The sequence below is a fragment of the Bubalus kerabau genome, chromosome 1, assembly GCF_029407905.1.
Source record: "Bubalus kerabau isolate K-KA32 ecotype Philippines breed swamp buffalo chromosome 1, PCC_UOA_SB_1v2, whole genome shotgun sequence".
NCBI lineage: Eukaryota > Metazoa > Chordata > Mammalia > Artiodactyla > Bovidae > Bubalus > Bubalus kerabau.
This window is the reverse complement of record NC_073624.1, coordinates 146126384-146147572: the sequence shown is the minus strand read 5'-3', so window position 1 is coordinate 146147572 and position 21189 is coordinate 146126384. Positions and strand designations below refer to the sequence as shown.

The 21189-nt window shown below is 38.2% G+C and overlaps 1 protein-coding gene across 19 annotated transcripts in view; it reads left to right on the top strand.

The window, feature by feature from the left end:
- Positions 1 to 21189, top strand: part of CTNNA3 (catenin alpha 3) — a 1911430-nt gene that overhangs the window by 1186034 nt on the left and 704207 nt on the right. The window contains exon 2 of one of the 19 annotated variants that reach the window (XM_055590728.1): positions 6456 to 6499. The exons of the other annotated variants lie outside the window; for them this stretch is intronic. Within the exon in view, the coding sequence (XP_055446703.1) occupies positions 6485 to 6499 (15 nt within the window). The 5' untranslated portion in view covers positions 6456 to 6484. The remainder of the gene's footprint in view (positions 1 to 6455; positions 6500 to 21189) is intronic. 19 annotated transcript variants of the gene reach the window in all.

Below are 21189 nucleotides of genomic sequence, written 5' to 3'. Positions count from 1 at the left end.
GAGAAACATGATCACTATCATCAAATCTTCAAAGGGCTCTGATGTGAAAGACTTGTTCTGAAGGTCCCTAAGGGGCAGAACTACAACCTATGAACATGAGCTAGAAATATAAAAATTTTGTCTCAATATAGAATGATTTTTCTACAGGAACTGCCCTGGAAGAAATTGGACTTTGTTGAGAAGGAGGGATTTGGAGTTTCTCAATGTCACAGACGTTTAAATATAAGGAGAGTGATATTTAGACAATGTAGAGGGTAAGAAGTTGGCCTACAGGACTTCTAACAGGGCTTCCCATGTGTTGCTAGTGGTTAAAGAATCCTCCTTCCAATACAGGAGATGCAAGAGACTCGAGAGTTCCATCCCTGGGTCAGGAAGATCCCCTGGAGCAGGAAATGGCAACTTGCTCCAGTATTCTTGCCTGGAAAATCCCAAGGACAGAGGAGCCTGGCAGGTTACAGTCCATAGGGCTGTAAATAGTCAGACGTGACTGAACACACACACACACACACACACACACACACACTTCTATTGCCCAATCTTGAGATCCTCTAATGAATCTCTCTTTTACATAAAGAAGAGAAACTTAACCTGGAAACTTAACTTGGTGGAAGGATAAAACTAAAATCTTGTTCCATTTTTAACAAGTAACTTGGAAGTTTAATTTGAAAGTATATATTTTATATTTGCATATGACACAAATGTGAGAAAAATAGAATTCAAGGTTCTAAAACATGTTGATAATTTGGAATAATGTTTGAAAACTCATAAGCTAAAATTTAATAAGGGTAAATATAGAGTCAGGGCCTTAGGTTAAATAAAATCTATTGCACAAGCAGATAGGAAAAAACATTACTTATCTAAAGCACCTGGAGCATCAGGAGTTGAAAGGGACATTCGTTATCTAGTTCAGTGAATTTCAAACACTGGTCCATCAAAAGCATTTTTATGGTCTATAGTGAAATCAGGTCAGTAGAGTTCGGTTTTCTCAAGTAAAATTTATTGAAAATTTATGTATCTCCTACTTTAATATTCATCAAAAACATTGACACATACTATATAAGTATGTTGTATATACTTATATATACATATACTATAGCTGACACAACCATATAAGTCAGTGGCATGACATGAGGACCATTTTATAGTTTTAACATGATTATGGTGCTTAGCTTGTGAAATATGAGAAAATTCCCAGTGCACTTGGCACAGGAATGTCCAAGTCCAGAATACTGTGTGGCTTCAGGCCCTGCAGTTTAAGGGCTAAATAGAAAAAGAAAAAATTGTTTTAAGACAGAGTTGAGCTATTATTTAATCACTGAAAGTGATCTTTAAACAGAAGTCAAGTAGGTTATTCCTTGTCAAAGATGTTGGAAAGAGAATGTTTTTTGGTTTATTGGATGTAGAGGTATTAGATGGTTTTAAATAAGATTTGTTAATTAGCCAAGAGCATGGTGAAAACTGTGAGTAATTTCCCCTATAGTGAATACAATTACAATTGGGCAAACTCAAACAGGTGCTTACTTTTCCAAAATCTAGTTAAGTTTTTGAAACTCTGTTCTGGTTGAATCAATATCTAATATTGTTTTGCTATGCCTTCTTCCATTTGTCCCTTTCATCAAATGCTTCCCAGTGACCAGAGAGAGCTAAAAGAGTTTAAAAAGGCATCTAGTTTATTTTCAGTCATATGTTTAGGGATATATTTCCATAAATTGCTTATTGAAAATCTATAATTACTTTTCAAAAGGGTTGTATATTCAGTTACATTCAGTTGCTCAGATATCTCCGACTCTTTTTAACTCCATGGACTGCAGCACTCCAGGCTTCCCTGTCCATCACCAACTCCCAGAGCCTATTCAAACTCATGTCCATCATGTCGCTGATACCATCTAACCATCTCATCTTCTGAGGTCCCCTTCTCCTCCCACTTTCAATCTTTCCTAGCATCAGGGTCTTTTCCAATGAGTCAGTTCTTCGCATCAGATGTCCAAACTATTGGAGTTTCAGCTTCAGCATCAGTCCTTCCAATGAATATTCAGGACTGATTTCCTTTAGGATGGACTGGTTGGATCTCCTTGCAGTACAAAGGACTCCCAAGAGTCTTATCCAACACCACAGTTCAAAAGAATCAATTCTTTGGTGCTCAGCTTTCCTTATAGTCCAACTCTCACATCCATACATGACTACTGGAAAAACCATAGCTTTGACTAATCGGACCTTTGTTGGCAAAGTAATGTCTCTGCTTTTTAATATGCTGTCTATGTTGGTCATAGTTTTCTTCCAAGGAGCAAGCATCTTTTAATTCCATGGCTACAGTCACCATCTGCAGTGATTCTGGAGCCCACAGAAATAAAGTCTTTCACTATTTCTATTGTTTCCCCATTTATTTGCCATGACATAATGGGACTGGATGCCATGATATAGTTTTCTGAATGTTGAGCTTTAAGCCAACTTTTTCACTCTCCTTTTTCACTTTCAAGAGGCTCTTTAGTTCTTCTTTGCTTTCTGCCATAAGGGTGGTGTCATATGTATATCTGAGGTTATTGATTATTTCTCCTGGGAATCTTGATTCCAGCTTGTGCTTCATCCAGACCAGCATTTCACATGATGTACTGTGCATATAAGTTAAATAAGCAGGGGGACATATACAGTTTTGATGTACTCCTTTCCCAATCTAGAACCAGCCTGTTCCATGTCCAGTTCTAACTGCTGCTTCTTGACCTGCATACAGATTTCTCAGGAGGTAGGTCAGGTGGTCTGGTATTCCCATCACTTTAAGAATTTTCCATAGTTTGGTGTGATCCACACAGTCAAAAGCTTTGGCATAGTCAATAAAACAAAAGTAGGTGTCTTTCTGGAACTTTCTTGCTTTTTCAATGATCTAGTAGATGTTGGCATTTTGATCTCTGGTTCCTTTGCCTTTTCTAAATCCAGCTTGAACATCTAGAAGTTCATGGTTCATATACTGTTGAAGTCTTACTTGAAGAATTTTGAGCATTACTTTGCTAGTGTGTGAGATGAGTGCAATTGTGTGGTAGTCTGAACATTCTTTGGCATTGCCTTTCTTTGGGATTGGAATGAAAACTGACCTTTTCCAGTCCTGTGGCCACTGCTGAGTTTTCCAGATTTGCTGGCATATTGAGTGCACTTTCACAGCTTCATCTTTCAGGATTTGGAATAGCTCAACCAGAATTCCATCAGCTCCACCAGTTTTTTTCATAGTGATGCTTCTTAAGGCCCACTTGACTTCACATTCTAGAATGTCTGGTATAGGTGAGTGATCACACCATCATGATTATCTGGGTTCTAAAGATTTTTTTTGTATAATTCTTCTGTGTATTCTTTCCACCTTTTCTTAATATCTGCTGCTTGTATTAGTTCCATACCATTTCTGTCCTTTATTGGCCTATCTTTTCATGAAATGTTCCCTTGGTATCTCTAATTTTCTTGAAGAGATCTATAGTCTTTCCCATTCTATTGTTTTCTTCTATTTCTTTGCATTGATCACTGTGGAAGGTTTTCTTATCTCTCCTTGCTATTCTTTGGAACTCTGCATTCAAATGGGTATATCTTTCCTTTTATCCTTTGCCTTTATCTTCTTTTATTTTCTTAGCTATTTATTAAGGGCTTGTAAGACACCATTTTGCATTTCTTTTTTGGGGATGGTCTTAATCACTGCCTCCTGTACAATGTCATGAACCTCCATCTGTAGTTCTTTAGGCACTCTATCAGATCTAACTATTAGGTATATTGAAAAATAGTGTGGAAGGTCAAGATTGCCCCAGACCCAGAAGTCTGTGAAGGTTGAAAAGAACCAAGGACCTGGGGGAGGGTGTGCACTGAAGATCACCTGCATTTATATATAAACATGGAAAAATAAAACCTCCATAAGGGTAGGAATTTTTGATCTCCTGACATATCCTAATAGTAATGCCTGACTCATAGTAGCTGCTCAGGACATATTAATGGAGTGAGTGATTATATCTGCATGAACTTATTTTGCATTGTAGACATTGGCAGGTGGATACTGAAAGCCAGGACTGTTCTTCATACTTCTTTGCTCTCTAGGTGTAAAGACTCCCGATTTCTAATCATTTCTAGCCAAAGTGATAAAAGGTACCAGTATGATGCTTTGTCTGCTTGAAGTGCAAGTTATGTGAAGTAACTGGCATTATCTGTTTCTGCATGGACAGGGTTATTTCGTTATAGCAGCAGCTTGTTCTGATTAAGTTTTGATGTGTCACTGTCTTTAGTACATGTTTCAGGAAGGGCATCGTGCTATCACTTTCAAGTGGAAAAGCTAGTCCTGATTTGTATGGTTTTGCTGTTGTTGTTTTTGTGATTGAGAATATGTCATATCAATGAAATGGAAGCACTTAATTTTCTAAATATCATGCTCTAGGGAAACAGATATATTTTCTTCCATTTTCTTGTAGGTGATGATGATGAATGTTTTGTTTGCAGCTAACCAATATAGGACTCAAATAATCAATGTAGAATTATCATATTCTTTAAGAATCCCAGAGTGTACCTATGAGAGTTGTGACAGAACTCTTGCAATTATACCTAATTTATTTCTTTTCTCTGCAGAGAACAGAAAAAGTATATAAGATTTTAGAAACCAAAAGTGAGGTAGGGCTATTAAAAAGGCTAAAATGAGGCAATCATCTTTTAAAAGCTGATTATGATTGGCTTGTTGATCCTTAAGACTGCCTAGGGTGACTTCAGACTGGAAGCCTAGGATCAGTCTCTTCTCTGCAATGCTGTGAAATTTATGCGGTGAAATGTGCCTGAAAAAGCTACATGAATACTGCTGCTTAAAGTCTGGAAATTAAGCTCTATCTTTTTGTGGTATCATAGTTCTAAATCCTGTCCTGAATACACAGTTAGCCTTTTATTCACTCCAAGGATCTCTTAATTCAACAAATATTTGGTGACCATTTACCAGGAGCATCCATGAAATGAGGGCAAACAAGGAGCAGAGAGTAAGGATTCATGCTTATCCACTGAAACACTTCTCAGGAATGAGGTCTGGGTTCAACCAGATGGGGCTTCTTCTAAGAAAATATGAGGCTATATTGTTCTGGAAGACAATACAAAAAATTATAACTGAGAAGTCATAGTCATTAAATTTTACTGGGGACATAGGGTCAAAGTTAGACAACGGGTTAAAAGTAATAGTGATTTGAAGTGAAGACAGAGGCAATAATTTCAGAATTATTCACAAACCAGGGAGTCTGTACTGGAGCCCTCATTTACACTTATGGCCTATGCTGTAATATTAGGCATGTTAGCATAAAGGATATTTGGCAAAACTAATACAATTATGTAAAGTTTAAAAATAAAATAAAATTAAAAAAAAAAAAAGGATCTTTGCAAACCTCCACAAGTACTAATTATAGAGGAAATAAAAGATGGAGCTTTACTATATTACATTTCCAATGAAAAGGGGAAACATATTATCCAAGCAGAAACAAAGTCGTGTTAGAGAATACATGAAATGCTGTGGGAGCTAGAGATTCATGTCAGGAAATTCCGGGAGGACTCGCAGCAAAGTGACATTTTCTATAGGTCTTAAAGGATGAACAAGATTTGAACATTTGGGAAAATGTGAAAAGGGCATTCTAAGCAGAGGAGATGGAAAAGTTATAACAGAAATTGAAAAAAGTAAGTAATCGAATCTGTCTATGCCACATTGTGTCTTCATGGGAGCTCTTGGCATTTTAGGTAGAAGAATACTTTGTGGTAGGGACAGTCATTGTAATGGGGTTCTGTGTGGCAGAAAACTCAGAATCAAGGGCAGTGGATCCACATTCATCACCTCCCCCAGTCAAGTCTTTGTGGTCACCAAAAATGCCTCCACAGACTTCCAAGTGTTTTCCAGGACATATTGCCTCATGTGAGAACAAATTGGAGGGCATAGGCCTTGGAAAAGGGAGAGTTTGGGTCCACAGTTGAAACAAAGGTTGTAGCCCTTATGGTCAAATGAAAGAATTTAGTTTTGAAATATAGTAGAGTATAGCAAATGATTACCAGTTTTGAGTAGGAGAGTGACATCATCATGGCTTTGCTTCCTAGGTGTTAATCTGGAAACTATATGTCAACTGAGTAGAAAAAAGTTTAGGCAGGACCAGTTGAAAGGTTATTGAATATCATATATAGAAGTAAGAATTTGAATGAGACATGAGAATAGAAAATTGTAGATGGGAGAATTGTAAATGGATTACATATATTGATCAGAAATTGAAAACACATTTAATGATGGTGATGATGGAGGCAAAGAAGATAATTTTGATGGTTTTGGCTTCTACCTGGGAGGATGTGTGTGTGCACATGTTCAGTCCTCAGTCGTGTCCAGCTCTTTGTGACCCCATGGGCTATAGTCTGCCAGGCTCTTCAGAGGTCTGTGGGATTTTCCAGGTGATAATACTGAAGTGAGTTGCCATTCCCTTCTCCAGGGTGTCTCCCCGATCCAGCGATCAAACCCATGTGTCCTGCATCGGTAGGTGTACTCTTTACTACTGAACCACCTGAAAAGCCTGCCTGAGAAGATAGTGGTTCTCTTAGGAGAAATTGGAAATATGAGGAAAGAGGAGTCACTCTAGAGCAGGAATTAATATAAAGTGCTAGTGGAACATCCACGTAGTACTTTAAAGATATTTAAGGTATTTTCAATATAAGGTTGAGATTATAGCAACCAACACAATATAAGAACTTGAGGAATTACAGCTAACTATGATGACCATTCATATACAGGTGATGATTAGAGCCATTCATGTAGGATTCACCTGCTATAGAGCAAGAGAAAATAAAAGGATCAAAGGCAGAACCTTAAGAAAACATATCCAGGAGAGAAGAAGAGGAACTTGAGAAAGAATGATCAACAAAGTAAAAAAGGAAATTCAGGAATGGGTGAGTTTTTAGAAGCATGGCTGGTCAATTAGGCGGACAGTGCTGCTACATGCTCCATATTATTCCAGTGGAATGAGTACTGACAAGACCCTGGAGGGGTGGGAGATGAGGAAGTCAGCAGTGATCTTAATGAGAGAGGTTCTGGTAGCTTTGTGGGGAAGGAGGAGAAAGTGGGGCTGGAAGATACATTTCTAGTTTTTTTTTTTTTTTTTTTTCTTTCCCCCTTAGGCATTTAAAAGTAAACGTAATCATGGAAAAGAAAAAAAAAAAAAAAGGAAACCCCATTTTGCAGGCTTTTACTACAGAGTCCTACCATACCTTTAGCTTCCAATTAATTTTACAATATTGCTGTTCATCTCCAGAATCTACATGTAGTACATTATATTTTTAAGCACTTTTAGCAATGTTCTCTAAATTATGCTTTTATTCAGTGAGCTCAGGCTCATGGCTAAGTATTTGTTGTTGTTGCTCAGTTGCCAAGTTGTGTCTGAGTCTTTGTAACCCTATGGACTGCAGACACCAGGCTTCCATGCCCTTCACTATCTCTGGGAGTTTATTCAAACTCATGTCCATTGAGTAAGTGATGTCATCCAACCATCTCATTCTCTGTTGCCTCTTTCTCCTGTTGCCTTCAATCTTGGCCAGCATCAGGGTTTTTCCAACCAGTTTGCTCTTCGCATCAGTTGGCCAAAGTATTGGAGATTCAGATTCAGCATCAGTCTTTTCCAATGAATTTTCAGGGTTGATTTTCTTTTTTTTTTTTTTTTTTTAAATTTTAATTTTATTTTATTTTTAAACTTTACATAACTGTATTAGATTTGCCAAATATCAAAATGAATCCGCCACAGGTATACATGTGTTCCCCATCCTGAACCCTTGGTTTGATCTCCTTGCAGTCCAAGGGATTCTCAAGAGTTTTCTCCAGCACCATAGTTTGAAAGCATCAATTCACTGGCTCTCAGCCTTCTTTATGGTCCAACTGTCACATCCATACATGACTACTGGAAAAACCATAGCTTTGACTATATGGATATTTGTTGGCAAACTAATGTCTTTGCCTTTTAATATGCTGTCTATGTTTGTCATAGCTTTTCTTCCAAGAAGCAAGTGTTTTTTAATTTCATGACTGCAGTCACCATCTGTGGTGATTTTGGAGCCCAAGGAAATAAAGTCTGTCACTGTTTCCATTTTTCCCCATCTCTTTGCCATGAAGTGATGGGATCAGATGCCATGACCTTCATTTTATGAATGTTGAATTTTAAGCAAGTTTTTTCACGCTCCTCTTTCACCTTCATTAAGAGGTTCTTTAGTTCCTCTTCACTTTCTGCCATGAGAGTGGTGTTCATCTGCATATCTGAAGTTATTGATATTTCTCCCAGCAATCTTGATTCCAGCTTGTGTTTCATCCAGCCCAGCATTCACATGATATACTCTGTATATGTTAAATAAGCAGGTGACAGTATATAGCCTTGATGTACTCCTTTCCTGTTTTGAAACGGTCTGTTGTTCCATGTCCTGTTCTAACTGTTGCTTCTTGACCTGCGTACAGGTTTCTCAGGAGGCAGGTCAGGTAGTCTGGAATTCCCATCTCTTTAAGAATTTTCCACAGTTTGTGGTGTTCCACAGAGTCAAAGTCTTTAGTGTAGTCAATGAAGCAGAAGTAGATGCTATTCTGGAATTTCCTTGCTTTCTCTATGTAGATGAGTAGATGCTGGCAATTTGATCACTGATTTCTCTGCCTTTTCTAAATCCAGCTTGTACATCTGGAAGTTCTCAGTTCACATATTGTTGAAGCCTTGCTTGAAGGATTTTGCTAGCATGGCTAAATATGAATAGGACCTATAGCAAATTTTTGGTAAATGGTAAATAAGATATTTACAGGTGATTAACATGTGATTTACAGATTCACAGGTGATTAACACTTGAACAGTGAAAGTGTTAGTTGCTTAGCTGTGTTCTACTTTTTGTGACCCCTCAAGACTAGAGCCCACCAGGCTCCTCTGTCCATGAGTTTTCCCAGGCAAGAATACTGGAAGGGGTTGCCATTCACTTGGCCAGGGGATCTTCCTGACCCAGGAGTCTATCCTGGGTCTCCTGAATTGCAGGCAGATTGTTTACCAACTGAGCCACCTGAGAAGCCCAATTAACATTTAAGTGATCTTAACTACAATGAGTAGATAAACAGCTTCAGAGCTTAAGATATTACTATGCAATTCAAAAGGTAATGTTAGAGCTAAGATGGTTGGTCACACTATTTTTAAATAACACTTTAAATACAAATCTGAAATGAATTATGTCAGTACTAGATTATTTAACTATATGTGAAATACCTGTGACTGTTTCTTCCAAGAATTTTACCTTGAGGGTTAAATGAAAATTGCATGTGTGCTCAGTCACTTCAGTCATGTTCAATTCTTTGCAACCCTGTGGACTGTAGCCCGCCAGGCTTCTCTTTTACCTGTAATCATATGCAGGAACCATATGCCCCAGTCATGACAATCTCACTGATCAATTGTACAAATCTAATCAACCATTCACCCTCATCCTCCTATTATGACCAAGACTCCAAGTTATAGTCCTGTAACTAAAGGATTCTGAACTCCCCTTTTATGTGTTATAGTTGACAATGCCACTGACCTGATTTAGATTTAGAGGGGTTTTATTCATTCTTTATAAGGAAGGGTGGTCTACTCCCACAGCTACACTGAATTCAAAGCTTGGAACTCTCAGAGACTCCCAGTCTCTTGGAATACACATCGAGTAGGACAGTGAGTCAGAGGACGCAATGGCAACCCACTCCAGTACTCTTGCCTGGAAAATCCCATGGACAGAGGAGCCTGGTAGGGTGCAGTCCATGTGGTTGCTAAGAGTCAGGCATGACTAAGTGACTTCACTTTCACTTTTCACTTTCATGCATTGGAGAAGGAAATGGCAACCCACTCCAGTATTCTTGCCTGGAGAATCCCAGGGATAGAGGAGCCTAGTGGGCCACTGTCTATGGGGTCACACAGAGTCAGACACGACAGAAGCGACTTAGCAGCAGCAACAGCAGCAGGGCAGTGAGTGACTTAAGAAAGTCAGTTTTAAGAGAACAATGGAATAAATTTAAAAATATAAGTATACCAACAATTTTTTTAACTTTATAGTTCCTGTTCTAAAGCTGCCTTTGCTGACAATGTTCCATAAAGTAAAATATTATTCATTTTGGGTACCCCAGGAAGAATGGGGGGAGGAGAATTGGAAACAAGTTGAACAAACATACTGTTATCACCTGTGCTCAATATAAAAGGCAGTATATAGATACCAGATCAAGGGCAGTGAAGCAGAAGTGTTCTGAGGTCTAGAAGCTATAAGATCATCATTCCATAAGGTAGAATGAACTAAGCTGGGGAATTTAAAATAGTCAAATGGTGTTTCTAGTAAGTAGCAAGATATTAATGATGCATTCATATCATATCAGTCACTCAGTCGTGTCCGACTATTTGTGACCCCAGGAATTGCAGCACACCAGGCCTCCCTGTCCATCACCAACTCCCGGAGTTCACTCAGACTCACGTCCATTGAGTCAGTGATGCCATCCAGCCATCTCATCCTCTGTCATCCCCTTCTCCTTCTGTCCCCAATCCCTCCCAGCATCAGAGTCTTTTCCAATGAGTCAATTCTTCACCTATGGCAGGTGCTTTCCCAGGGTTTTCATACTTAATTCTTATAACATTCTTGTGGCATCAAATTATTGGACTAATTTCATGTATAAAGAAAAAGAAATTCAGAGATGTTAAATAAGTTACCCAAGGTTAAGTAATCAAAAAAATAAATGCTATAGAATTTGGATACTAATATTTATCTTGGTTTTAGAGGAATTGTTTCAACAGAACTTTTACCTATTCATATTTGTATAATTCTCCAAATAACATAGACTTTTTTTTTTCTGTTGTTCTTGATGTAAAAAGGATAAAGAAAATTTCTCAGGAGTCTTTACTTTGAGTCTATAATGCATTTTAACCCTCATGTATTTAAGGTGTGCTATCTAAGAACTCTTCCTAGGTGGCTGTGGTAAAGAATGTACCTGCCAATGCAGGAGACATAGGAGATGCAGCTTTGATTCCTGGGTTAGGAAGATCCCCTGGAGAAGGAAATGGCAACCCACTACAGTATTCTTGCCTGGGAAATGCCATGGACGGAGGAACTTGGCAGGCTACGGTTCATAGGGTCACAAAGAGTCAGACATGACTAAGCAACATGCATTTCACAATTTTAACTTGGCTTCTTCACAAAGAATAGCAATGCTATTTGATATGTACATATCACTTTGTTATTTAAATAGGCTTTGTAGTTCCTTTAAACTATCACACTAAGATTCAATCCCAGAAAGGCTGAGTGGTCTCTATAAAATTACACAGCGCACTCTGTTTAGAGGTTCAGTTCAGTTCATTCGCTCAGTCGTGTCCAACTCTTTGTGACACCATGGACTGCAGCATGCCAGGCTTCCCTGTCCATCACCAACTTCTGGAGCCTACTCAAATTCATGTCCATCATGTCGAGGCGATGCCATCCAGCTATCTGATCCTCTGTCTACCCCATCTCCTCCCACCTTCAATCTTTCCCAGCATCAGGGTCTTTTCCAGTGAGTTGGTTCTTTGCATCAGGTGGCCAAAGTATTGGAGTTTCAGCTTCAGCATGAGTCCTTCCAATGAATTATCAAGACTGATTTCCTTTAGGATTAACTGGTTGGATCTCCTTGCAGTCCAAGGGACTTTCAAGAGTCTTCTCCAACATCACAGTTCAATAACATCAATTCTTCTGTGCTTAGCTTTTTTTATAGTCCAACTCTCACATCCATACATGACTACTGGAAAAACCATAGCTTTGACTAGATGGACGTTTGTTGATAAAGTAATGTCTCTGCTTTTTAATATGCTGTCTAGGTCCATCATAGTTTTTCTTCCAAGGAGTAAACGTCTTTTTGTATTAATAATTCTTGTCCTCTAAAATCAATTAATATCTCTGTTAACAGGATGGGTAAAAAATTGTAGATCAATGTGCTAATCATGTCTGTGATTAATTATTTTCAAATATTTAATAGTTAAAACTTTTGATTAAAAAAGCTTCTTTTGGCAGATAGCTGGACATAAAAGTGTATAAAGAAAATAAAGTAATATTTGAAATTACTATATGCATAATTTTAGAAAGAAAAATTTCAATTTAAAAAATTGATATTTTCAAGCTGTGTATTCTCATTCTCTTAAAAATATTCTTTTATAGTTCAATCCCCTATTTAGGATTCAGGCAATATGCTAATTTTTTACAGAATCCTATAAAAAACATCAAACTCATTTATCAGTATCGCATTTATCATTTAACTACATTATGTAATTTCAGGTATTTGTCTTTAGGTAATGATGATAGACGAGTTAATTCTAAATTTCAGGTTCAGTTTCAGTAACTGTCTTAGTCTTGGTATTTGTTGAATTTGCTTCTTTCTATTTTTTGGTATTATTTATCTCTATATCACTGCAGGTGGTGACTGCAGCCATGAAATTAAAAGACACTTACTCCTTGGAAGGAAAGTTATGACCAACCTAGATAGCATATTCAAAAGCAGAGACATTACTTTGCCAGCAAAAGTTCATCTAGTCAAGGCTATGGTTTTTCCTGTGGTCATGTATGGATGTGAGAGTTGGACTGTGAAGAAGGCTGAGTGCCGAAGAATTGATGCTTTTGAAATGTGTTGGAGAAGACTCTTGAGAGTCCTTTGGACTGCAAGGAGATCCAACCAGTCCATTCTGAAGGAGATCAGCCCTGGGATTTCTTTGGAAGGAATGATGCTAAAGCTGAAACTCCAGTACTTTGGCCACCTCATGCAAAGAGTTGACTCATTGGAAAAGACCCTGATTCTGGGAGGGATTGGGGGCAGGAGGAGAAGGGGACGACAGAGGATGAGATGGCTGGATGGCATCACTGACTTGATGGACGTGAGTCTGAGTGAACTCCGGAAGTTGGTGACGGACAGGGAGGCCTGGTGTGCTGTGATTCATGGGGTCACAAAGAGTCGGACACGACTGAGTGACTGAACTGAACTGAACTGATCTCTATATCAACAGTGACTCTGCCTATTATTTTGAGCCATTTCAAGTATTTTTTTAATCTGTAAAGTTATTAATTACAAGTTAATGATTGAATGAGAAATAGTTCCCCAAAACTTGAACTCCATTCCTAGATGACATAGTGACCCAAAGAAATGTATACTTACTATCCCTCATACATCAGTGCTTTTGAATACTTTGGGTAGTGATATTGAAGCTTTTAAATGGTAGTGAAAAGTGGAGGTCAGAAGTTACTTTAATATAAGGACAAGCAGAGTATAATATTGAAGAAACTGCTGCAAACTCGCAATGTTTCCTTGCCTTAAGGCCTTTAAATTAATTTTTCAGGACCTTTGATGTCCCACCTCCCAACCCTGCCAAAAGGGGAGAAAAGAACAGAAAATCCCCTGTAACTAGTTTTTATATACTTAATCTAGTGGAATGTTTGATTTCTGTTTAGAGTCTGCTTTGTGTTTTCATTTCTCCTTCTTAACCATCCTATATTTGGCTATAGTATTGTATTTTCCAAGAACTATTGTTGCATAGATAGAGCTAATTCATGGATAATACAGTCATGAGATAAAGCATTTTCAGGGAAGAGCCCTTAGCTTCCAGATAGGTCTGGTATAATACCATTAGTACTCAGATAGGTACTAATCTGAGAGTAGGAGTTCAAAGATAGGAAAGAAGTCTGTAGTGTGAGGCAACTTAGGGGAAATGAATCGGAAAAATAAGGATCCACCACAGCTCATGAGTGCAAAACTTCCTGTCAGCATTCCAGGAAGAACTCATGGTTATGATCTCAAGCAAATACTTAAGTCTGGGACCTGGGAGGAAATGCCTGTTACCCAATCTTTATTGATAACAAGGGAATGACAGCGACCTTCTGGTTAAAACCTTTGCTTCTTTGTGCTTAGTACCCTGTCAATGGCCAATAAATAATAAATTTTTTGGGGGGGGCAGATGTTTCCTATAAATCACAAAATGCAAAGATAGATATTTGAAAGCTATTCAGAGCAAAAGTATAACTAAAGTGAGGTCATTTGTTGCACTTGGTAGTACTTCTTAAGATAGAATTTTGTAAAAAAATAGTTACTAGAAAGATCTCTTTGGAAGGTAAGGGATTTTTAATTTAGACTGTGCATGTAGGTCAGTGGGTATTGTTTTTTTGGGAGTCATCTCACTTAACACAGAAGATCCATTGATTTATTTTACAAATCTTTATTGAGGACCTGCTTCATACCAGGCACTTTTCTAGACACAGAGGATACCTTAGTAAACAAACAAAACAATCAAATACCTGTCCATTTGGAGCTTATTCTCTATATAAGATCTAGAGATAATAAATATGGGAACAAGTACATAAACAAGATAATTCTGGATAGTAATAGCTTTTTATGTGACAAACCAGTTGTAAATATTTTTAATCTAATAACTCATTTAATCCTCACAATAAACCTAAGTGGCAGATATTAATGTGTGTTGCTGTTGTGGTTATTCAGTTGCTAAATCTTGTCCAACTCTTTGAGACATTATGGACTGCAGTGCACCAGGCTTCAGTGCATTTCAATCTATGGTGAGGATTATGGAGATAGTGAAGCCATAACATTGAGAAAATATTTTAGAAATGGTGGTGATAGGGTTTATTGAATAAGGTAGTTAAGAAAAGAGCATGGTTAGGTTTGGGATCTAACCTCAGAGTTAGATTTACTGAACTGGAAAAGATTTGAGGAGATGCCACTGGGGAAGTGAAAAATGAGGCAATATACTAAGAATGAGATAACCAAGTGCAAATGTCAGGTAGAGAAGAAACATCCAGTGTGAAGTTTAGAGAAGAGGTTTAGGTGGGCAAATTGAAAATTGTCACCATATAGATGACATTTAAAAGCATTTGATGGGATGATGTAACAGAAGGAGAATTTAGTCTTCCAGAGGAAGGAAGCGGGGTTAGGATTATGGGGCTCTCCAAAATTTAGCCTACAGAAGAGGAGAAACACACAAAAATCAACTGAGAGAAAATAACCGGAGAAGCAAGAAGAAAACCATGAGATTGTGGAATAATGGAAAACTAGAGAATTAGTTTAGAAAACTAGAAACTTTAGAAGAAAGTATTTAACTCATGTCAATTATTGCTTGAGAATCAGGAAAGGTGAGACCTGAAAAACTACTCTTTGGATTTTTGCCACAAATGGATGCGGTAGATAAAACTTGATTCAGTGGAATTTTAGAGATTATGACTCTGTATGCCAATTAAATTTCTGAATAGGTGGCACAAAGGATCCTTAGAATAGTGTTTTTCAAAGTGTGGTCGTTAGGCCATCGGTATCAGTGTCACCTGGTAACTTACTAGAAATGCAATATTTAGCACCCCCTCCCCCCCCACTTTGTTGTTCAGTTGCGGAATCATGTCCTACTGTTTGCAATCCCATGAACTACAGTGCTCCAGGCTTCCTGTCCTTCACTGTCTCCTGGAGTTTGCGCAAACTCATGTCCATTGAGTTAGTGATGCTATCCAACCATCTCACCCTCTGTTGCCCCTTCTTTCCTTGTCATCAATCTTTCGCAGCATCAGGGTCTTTTCCAATGAGTCTGCTCTTCACATCAAGTGGCCAAAGTGTTGGAGCTTCAGCTTCATCATCAATCTTTCCAATGAATATTCAGTTATTCAGCATTGATTTCCTCTAGGATTGACTGGTTTAATCTCCTTGCTGTCCAGGGACTCTCAAGAATCTTCTCCAGAACCAGAGTTCACCTAGACTTTATAAATTAGAAACCCTGGTGATGTGGCCGAGCTGTGTTTTGACAAGTCTGTGATTCTGATGCATGGTGTACATTTACTTGCCACAGTGTTCTGGGAGAGTAGCCCATCACAAGTGTGTGGAGAGCTGACTATGTGGGTCTCTTTCCAACTTCATGTCCCTTGTGTCATGTTCCTTGGCCATAGTAGGAGTATGCATACCAGAGAAATCAGAAATTCCCTAATTCTATGAATCAGGACTTCCCCCTCAATTCCCCCTTTTGTTTCTGAAGAGCTTATTGTTAAACCTTTACCTAAAAACTATTACTGTAAATTCAGTAGAGCTGGAGTGGAGCCTGAAAATTTGCTTTTCTAGCAAATTCTCTAGTGGTGTTGATGCTACTGGCCCTCGGTCTACAGTTCGAGAATTATCAAAACTAAATTTGTTTCATCCTGTCATACTTCTCAAATATTCTCCCATTTGTTTTTATGCATTTCTAATTGCATGATCTTCATAATTATCTTTCCATTTGTTTTCATCATGGAAAAAGCAAGATAGTTCCAGAAAAACATCTATTTCTGCTTTATTGACTATGCCAAAGCCTTTGACTGTGTGGATCACAAAATAAACTGTGGACAATTCTGAAAGAGATGGGAATACCAGACCACCTGATCTGCCTCTTGAGAAATTTGTATGCAGGTCATGAAGCAACAGTCAGAACTGGACATGAAACAACAGACTGGTTCCAAATAGGAAAAGGAGTACGTCAAGGCTGTATATTGTCACCCTGCTTATTTAACTTCTATGCAGAGTACATCATGAGAAATGCTGGACTGGAAGAAACACAAGCTGGAATCGAGAGTGCCGGGAGAAATATCAATAACCTCAGATATGCAGATGACACCACCCTTATGGCAGAAAGTGAAGAGGAACTAAAAAGCCTCTTGATGAAAGTGAAAGTGGAGAGTGAAAAAGTTGACTTAAAGCTCAACATTCAGAAAATGAAGATCATGGCATCTGGTCCCATCACTTCATGGGAAATAGATGGGGAAACAGTGGAAACAGTGTCAGACTTTATTTTTCTGGGCTCCAAAATCACTGCAGATGGTGACTGCAGCCATGAAATTAACAGACACTTACTCCTTGGAAGGAAAGTTATGACCAACCTAGACAACATATTCAAAAGCACAGACATTGCTTTGCCAACAAAGGTTCGTCTAGTCAAGGCTATGGTTTTTCCTGTGGTCATGTATGGATGTGAGAGTTGGACTGTGAAGAAGGCTGAGCACTGAAGAATTGATGCTTTTGAACTGTGGTGTTGGAGAAGACTCTTGAGAGTCCCTTGGACTGCAAGGAGATCCAACCAGTCCATTCTGAAGGCGATCAGCCCTGGGATTTCTTTGGAAGGAATGATGCTAAAGCTGAAACTCCAGTACTTTGGCCACCTCATGCGAAGAGTTGACTCATTGGAAAAAGACTCTGATGCTGGGAGGGACTGGGGGCAGGAGGAGAAGGGGACGACAGAGGATGAGATGGCTAGATGGCATCACTGACTTGATGGACGTGAATCTGGGTGAACTCCGGGAGTTGGTGATGGACAGGGAGGCCTGGCGTGCTGTGATTCATGGGGTTGCAAAGAGTTGGACATGACTGAGCGACGAACTGAACTGAGCTGAATTTGGAATAAAGTTTCACTTCATTACTATTACCATTGTTTTATTCTTCATTACTTCTGGCCTCGTTATTACCATGGCTTGTTTCCATGACTCTTCTCTTACTTATCTGGCTAATGTTGTTACCTTGTGCAGACTCTTCCATTTTTCCCTCTTCATTCCTCCTATCTTGGACATAAGGGCATCAGATGGCTGCTCTTGCTTCCTGCATCAGTTTAAATTTCCTTTTGTGCTTGAAATCCAAGCACTAATTACCAGGTATTTTCTACCTGGCACCAACATATATCCACTCTTTAATGTTTGAATCAATCTACTCTATTTCTATGGCTAGGCTTTTGTTCAGAACCCTATGGAAACCTGACATGCATTTATTTCCTTCCATCCCTCTTGATTCTCCATGTACATTCTCTTTCCTACACATTCCAAGTCAATGATATATTTTACCAACATGTACTTTACAAGACTTATAATTATATCTTTGCATCCAAGACAGAAAAATGAAAGCTGAGTGTTGTTGTAATTAGGGAAAATTGTATCAGGTTAACAGAAAGAATTTCAAGAAAGAGATCAATTTTATCTTGGAGATTCTGTACTTCTTTATGTCGTTTTCAAATATTTATCTTAAAGAAAAGATCTAGCATTTATTGAACATCTACTCATTTCTAAATACTGTGATAAGTGTTTGTTTGTTTTTAACATTATCTCATCTGTATTCTCATAGCCACTCAGGGAAGAGGTATTTTTTTTTTTTTTAATTTTATTTTATTTTTAAACTTTACATAACTGTATTAGATTTGCCAAATATCAAAATGAATCCGCCACAGGTTTACATGTGTTCCCCATCCTGAACCCTCCTCCCTCCTCCCTCCCCATTCCATCCCTCTGGGTCGTCCCAGTGCACCAGCCCCAAGCATCCAGTATCGTGCATCGAACCTGGACTGGCAACTCGTTTCATACATGATATTTTACATGTTTCAATGCCATTCTCCCAAATCTTCCCACCCTCTCCCTCTCCCACAGAGTCCATAAGACTGTTCTATACATCAGTGTCTCTTTTGCTGTCTCGTACACAGGGTTATTGTTACCATCTTTCTAAATTCCATATATATGCGTTAGTATACTGTATTGGTGTTTTTCTTTCTGGCTTACTTCACTCTGTATAATAGGCTCCAGTTTCATCCACCTCATTAGAACTGATTCAAATGTATTCTTTTTAATGGCTGAATAATACTCCATTGTGTATATGTACCACTGCTTTCTTATCCATTCATCTGCTGATGGACATCTAGGTTGCTTCCATGTCCTGGCTATTATAAACAGTGCTGCGATGAACATTGGGGTACTCGTGTCTCTTTCCCTTCTGGTTTTCTCAGTGTGTATGCCCAGCAGTGGGATTGCTGGATCATAAGGCATGTCTATTTCCAGTTTTTTAAGGAATCTCCACACTGTTCTCCATAGTGGCTGTACTAGTTTGCATTCCCACCAACAGTGTAAGAGGGTTCCCTTTTCTCCACACCCTCTCCAGCATTTATTACTTGTAGACTTTTGGATCGCAGCCATTCTGACTGGTGTGAAATGGTACCTCATAGTGGTTTTGATTTGCATTTCTCTGATAATGAGTGATGCTGAGCATCTTTTCATGTGTTTGTTAGCCATCTGTATGTCTTCTTTGGAGAAATGTCTATTTAGTTCTTTGGCCCATTTTTTGATTGGGTCATTTATTTTTCTGGAGTTGAGCTGTAGGAGTTGCTTGTATATTCTGGAGATTAGTTGTTTGTCAGTTGCTTCATTTGCTATTATCTTCTCCCATTCTGAAGGCTGTCTTTTCACCTTGCTAATAGTTTCCTTTGATGTGCAGAAGCTTTTAAGGTTAATTAGGTCCCATTTGTTTATTTTTGCTTTTATTTCCAATATTCTGGGAGGTGGGTCATAGAGGATCCTGCTGTGATGTATGTCAGAGAGTGTTTTGCCTATGTTCTCCTCTAGGAGTTTTATAGTTTCTGGTCTTACGTTTAGATCTTTAATCCATTTTGAGTTTATTTTTGTGTATGGTGTTAGAAAGTGTTCTAGTTTCATTCTTTTACAAGTGGTTGACCAGAGTTCCCAGCACCACTTGTTAAAGAGATTGTCTTTAATCCATTGTATATTCTTGCCTCCTTTGTCGAAGAGGTATTATTGCATGAGTTTCTGGAAAATCTAGAAATCTATTTATCAAATCTGTTTATCAAACCATCTGGTTGAAAAAGCTTATGTTATGGATGATCAAGCCATGAGTCACCATATCTTGTCAAGCTCAAAAAATGAGTCAAAAATCAACAAGAGACATTTAACAGCAATAACTATAAAAATCTATATTCAAATTAAATGTATCCTTCACATACATAAGTTCTTTCAGAATTTGCTTTACTGAAGTTTACAAGAGAGGTCAAATAAAACTCCCTAAAGTAATAAAGCAAATATACTTTTTCTCTTGCAATTATAGAAATATAACATCATAATGGAGGAAAATTATTTTTCCTATGAATTCTCGCTAGCCAGTACTCATTTGGAGTATTGTGTCGGTTTTAGATAATATATTTAAGAAGATTTTGATAAATTATATAGCATAAAGTACTGAATAATAGAATGATGCCTTTATCACAGTTAACAGAATAAATAGAGAATACTGAAAGATTATATTATTACTTGCATTGAAATTTTGCCACATGGAAGGGCTGGAGCAACTGAGACATGAAAATAAGATGATAGAAATTAAAGAGAGGCAGATTTTAGCTTAGGCTTCCCTGTTGGCTCAGATGGTAAAGAATCCACCTACAATGCAGGAGACCTGGGTTCAACTCCTGGGCTGGGAAGATCCCCTGGAGGAGGGCATGCAAATCCACTCCAGTATTCTTGCCTGCAGAATCCCCATGGACAAAGGAGCCTGGTGGGCCACAAATGATGGGTTCGCAGAGATAGACACTACTGAGCGACTAAGCACAATGCAGCACAGATTTCGACTTGATGTAAAGAAACTTTTCTGGGGTCCGCCATTACAGCCCACAGTTGGAATGGACAGTCTAAAGAAACAGATGACATTCCATCATTGAATGTGATCAAGCAGAGTATTTTCTATCTTTAAATATTCTGGGATTTTGCTTTCATTTGCCTTCAGGCTACTCTTTTTCAAAATGATCTCTACACCTTCTGATTTGTAATTGCATTGATGGACCACATTTATTAATTAAAGTACTTAATTATTCTTCTGCCATGGGCATTAGTATTTTCCAACATTCCTTCTCCTTCTAAAGTTCCCAAGGGGGTGGGGGGAAACTGCATTATGTTTTATAGCCCACATGTACTGTTCTGAACATATACCTGGGATGCAATAAGTAGTTGTTGACTGACCAGTAATTTTCCAACATGCTGAGGCTGCTCTCTTTTGCAAGGGCAATTATAAACATTTCTAGGAGCCAACTCAAGTTCTTAAAATGATATGGATGATGTTGTATTCTCTCCCGCTTAAGTAGCAATCCCACTGCAGAAACCACTGTCAGCAAAATAGGACAAAACTGTTGTTTTGATTTTCTTAATAAGAAAAGACAAGAAAATAATTCTAATTTAAAACCACTCTCATTCAGTTATAAACTGTATTAAATTGTACTTTGCATGCAGAATAATGTCTTTGTGATTTTAGCTTCCACAAATAACTTAAGTGCTTCAAATATATTAGGAATGCCATCTTTGCATATACATAAGCCATTTTTCTCCCTTTCTCTATTAATCAAATGTGTCATCAATCAATGG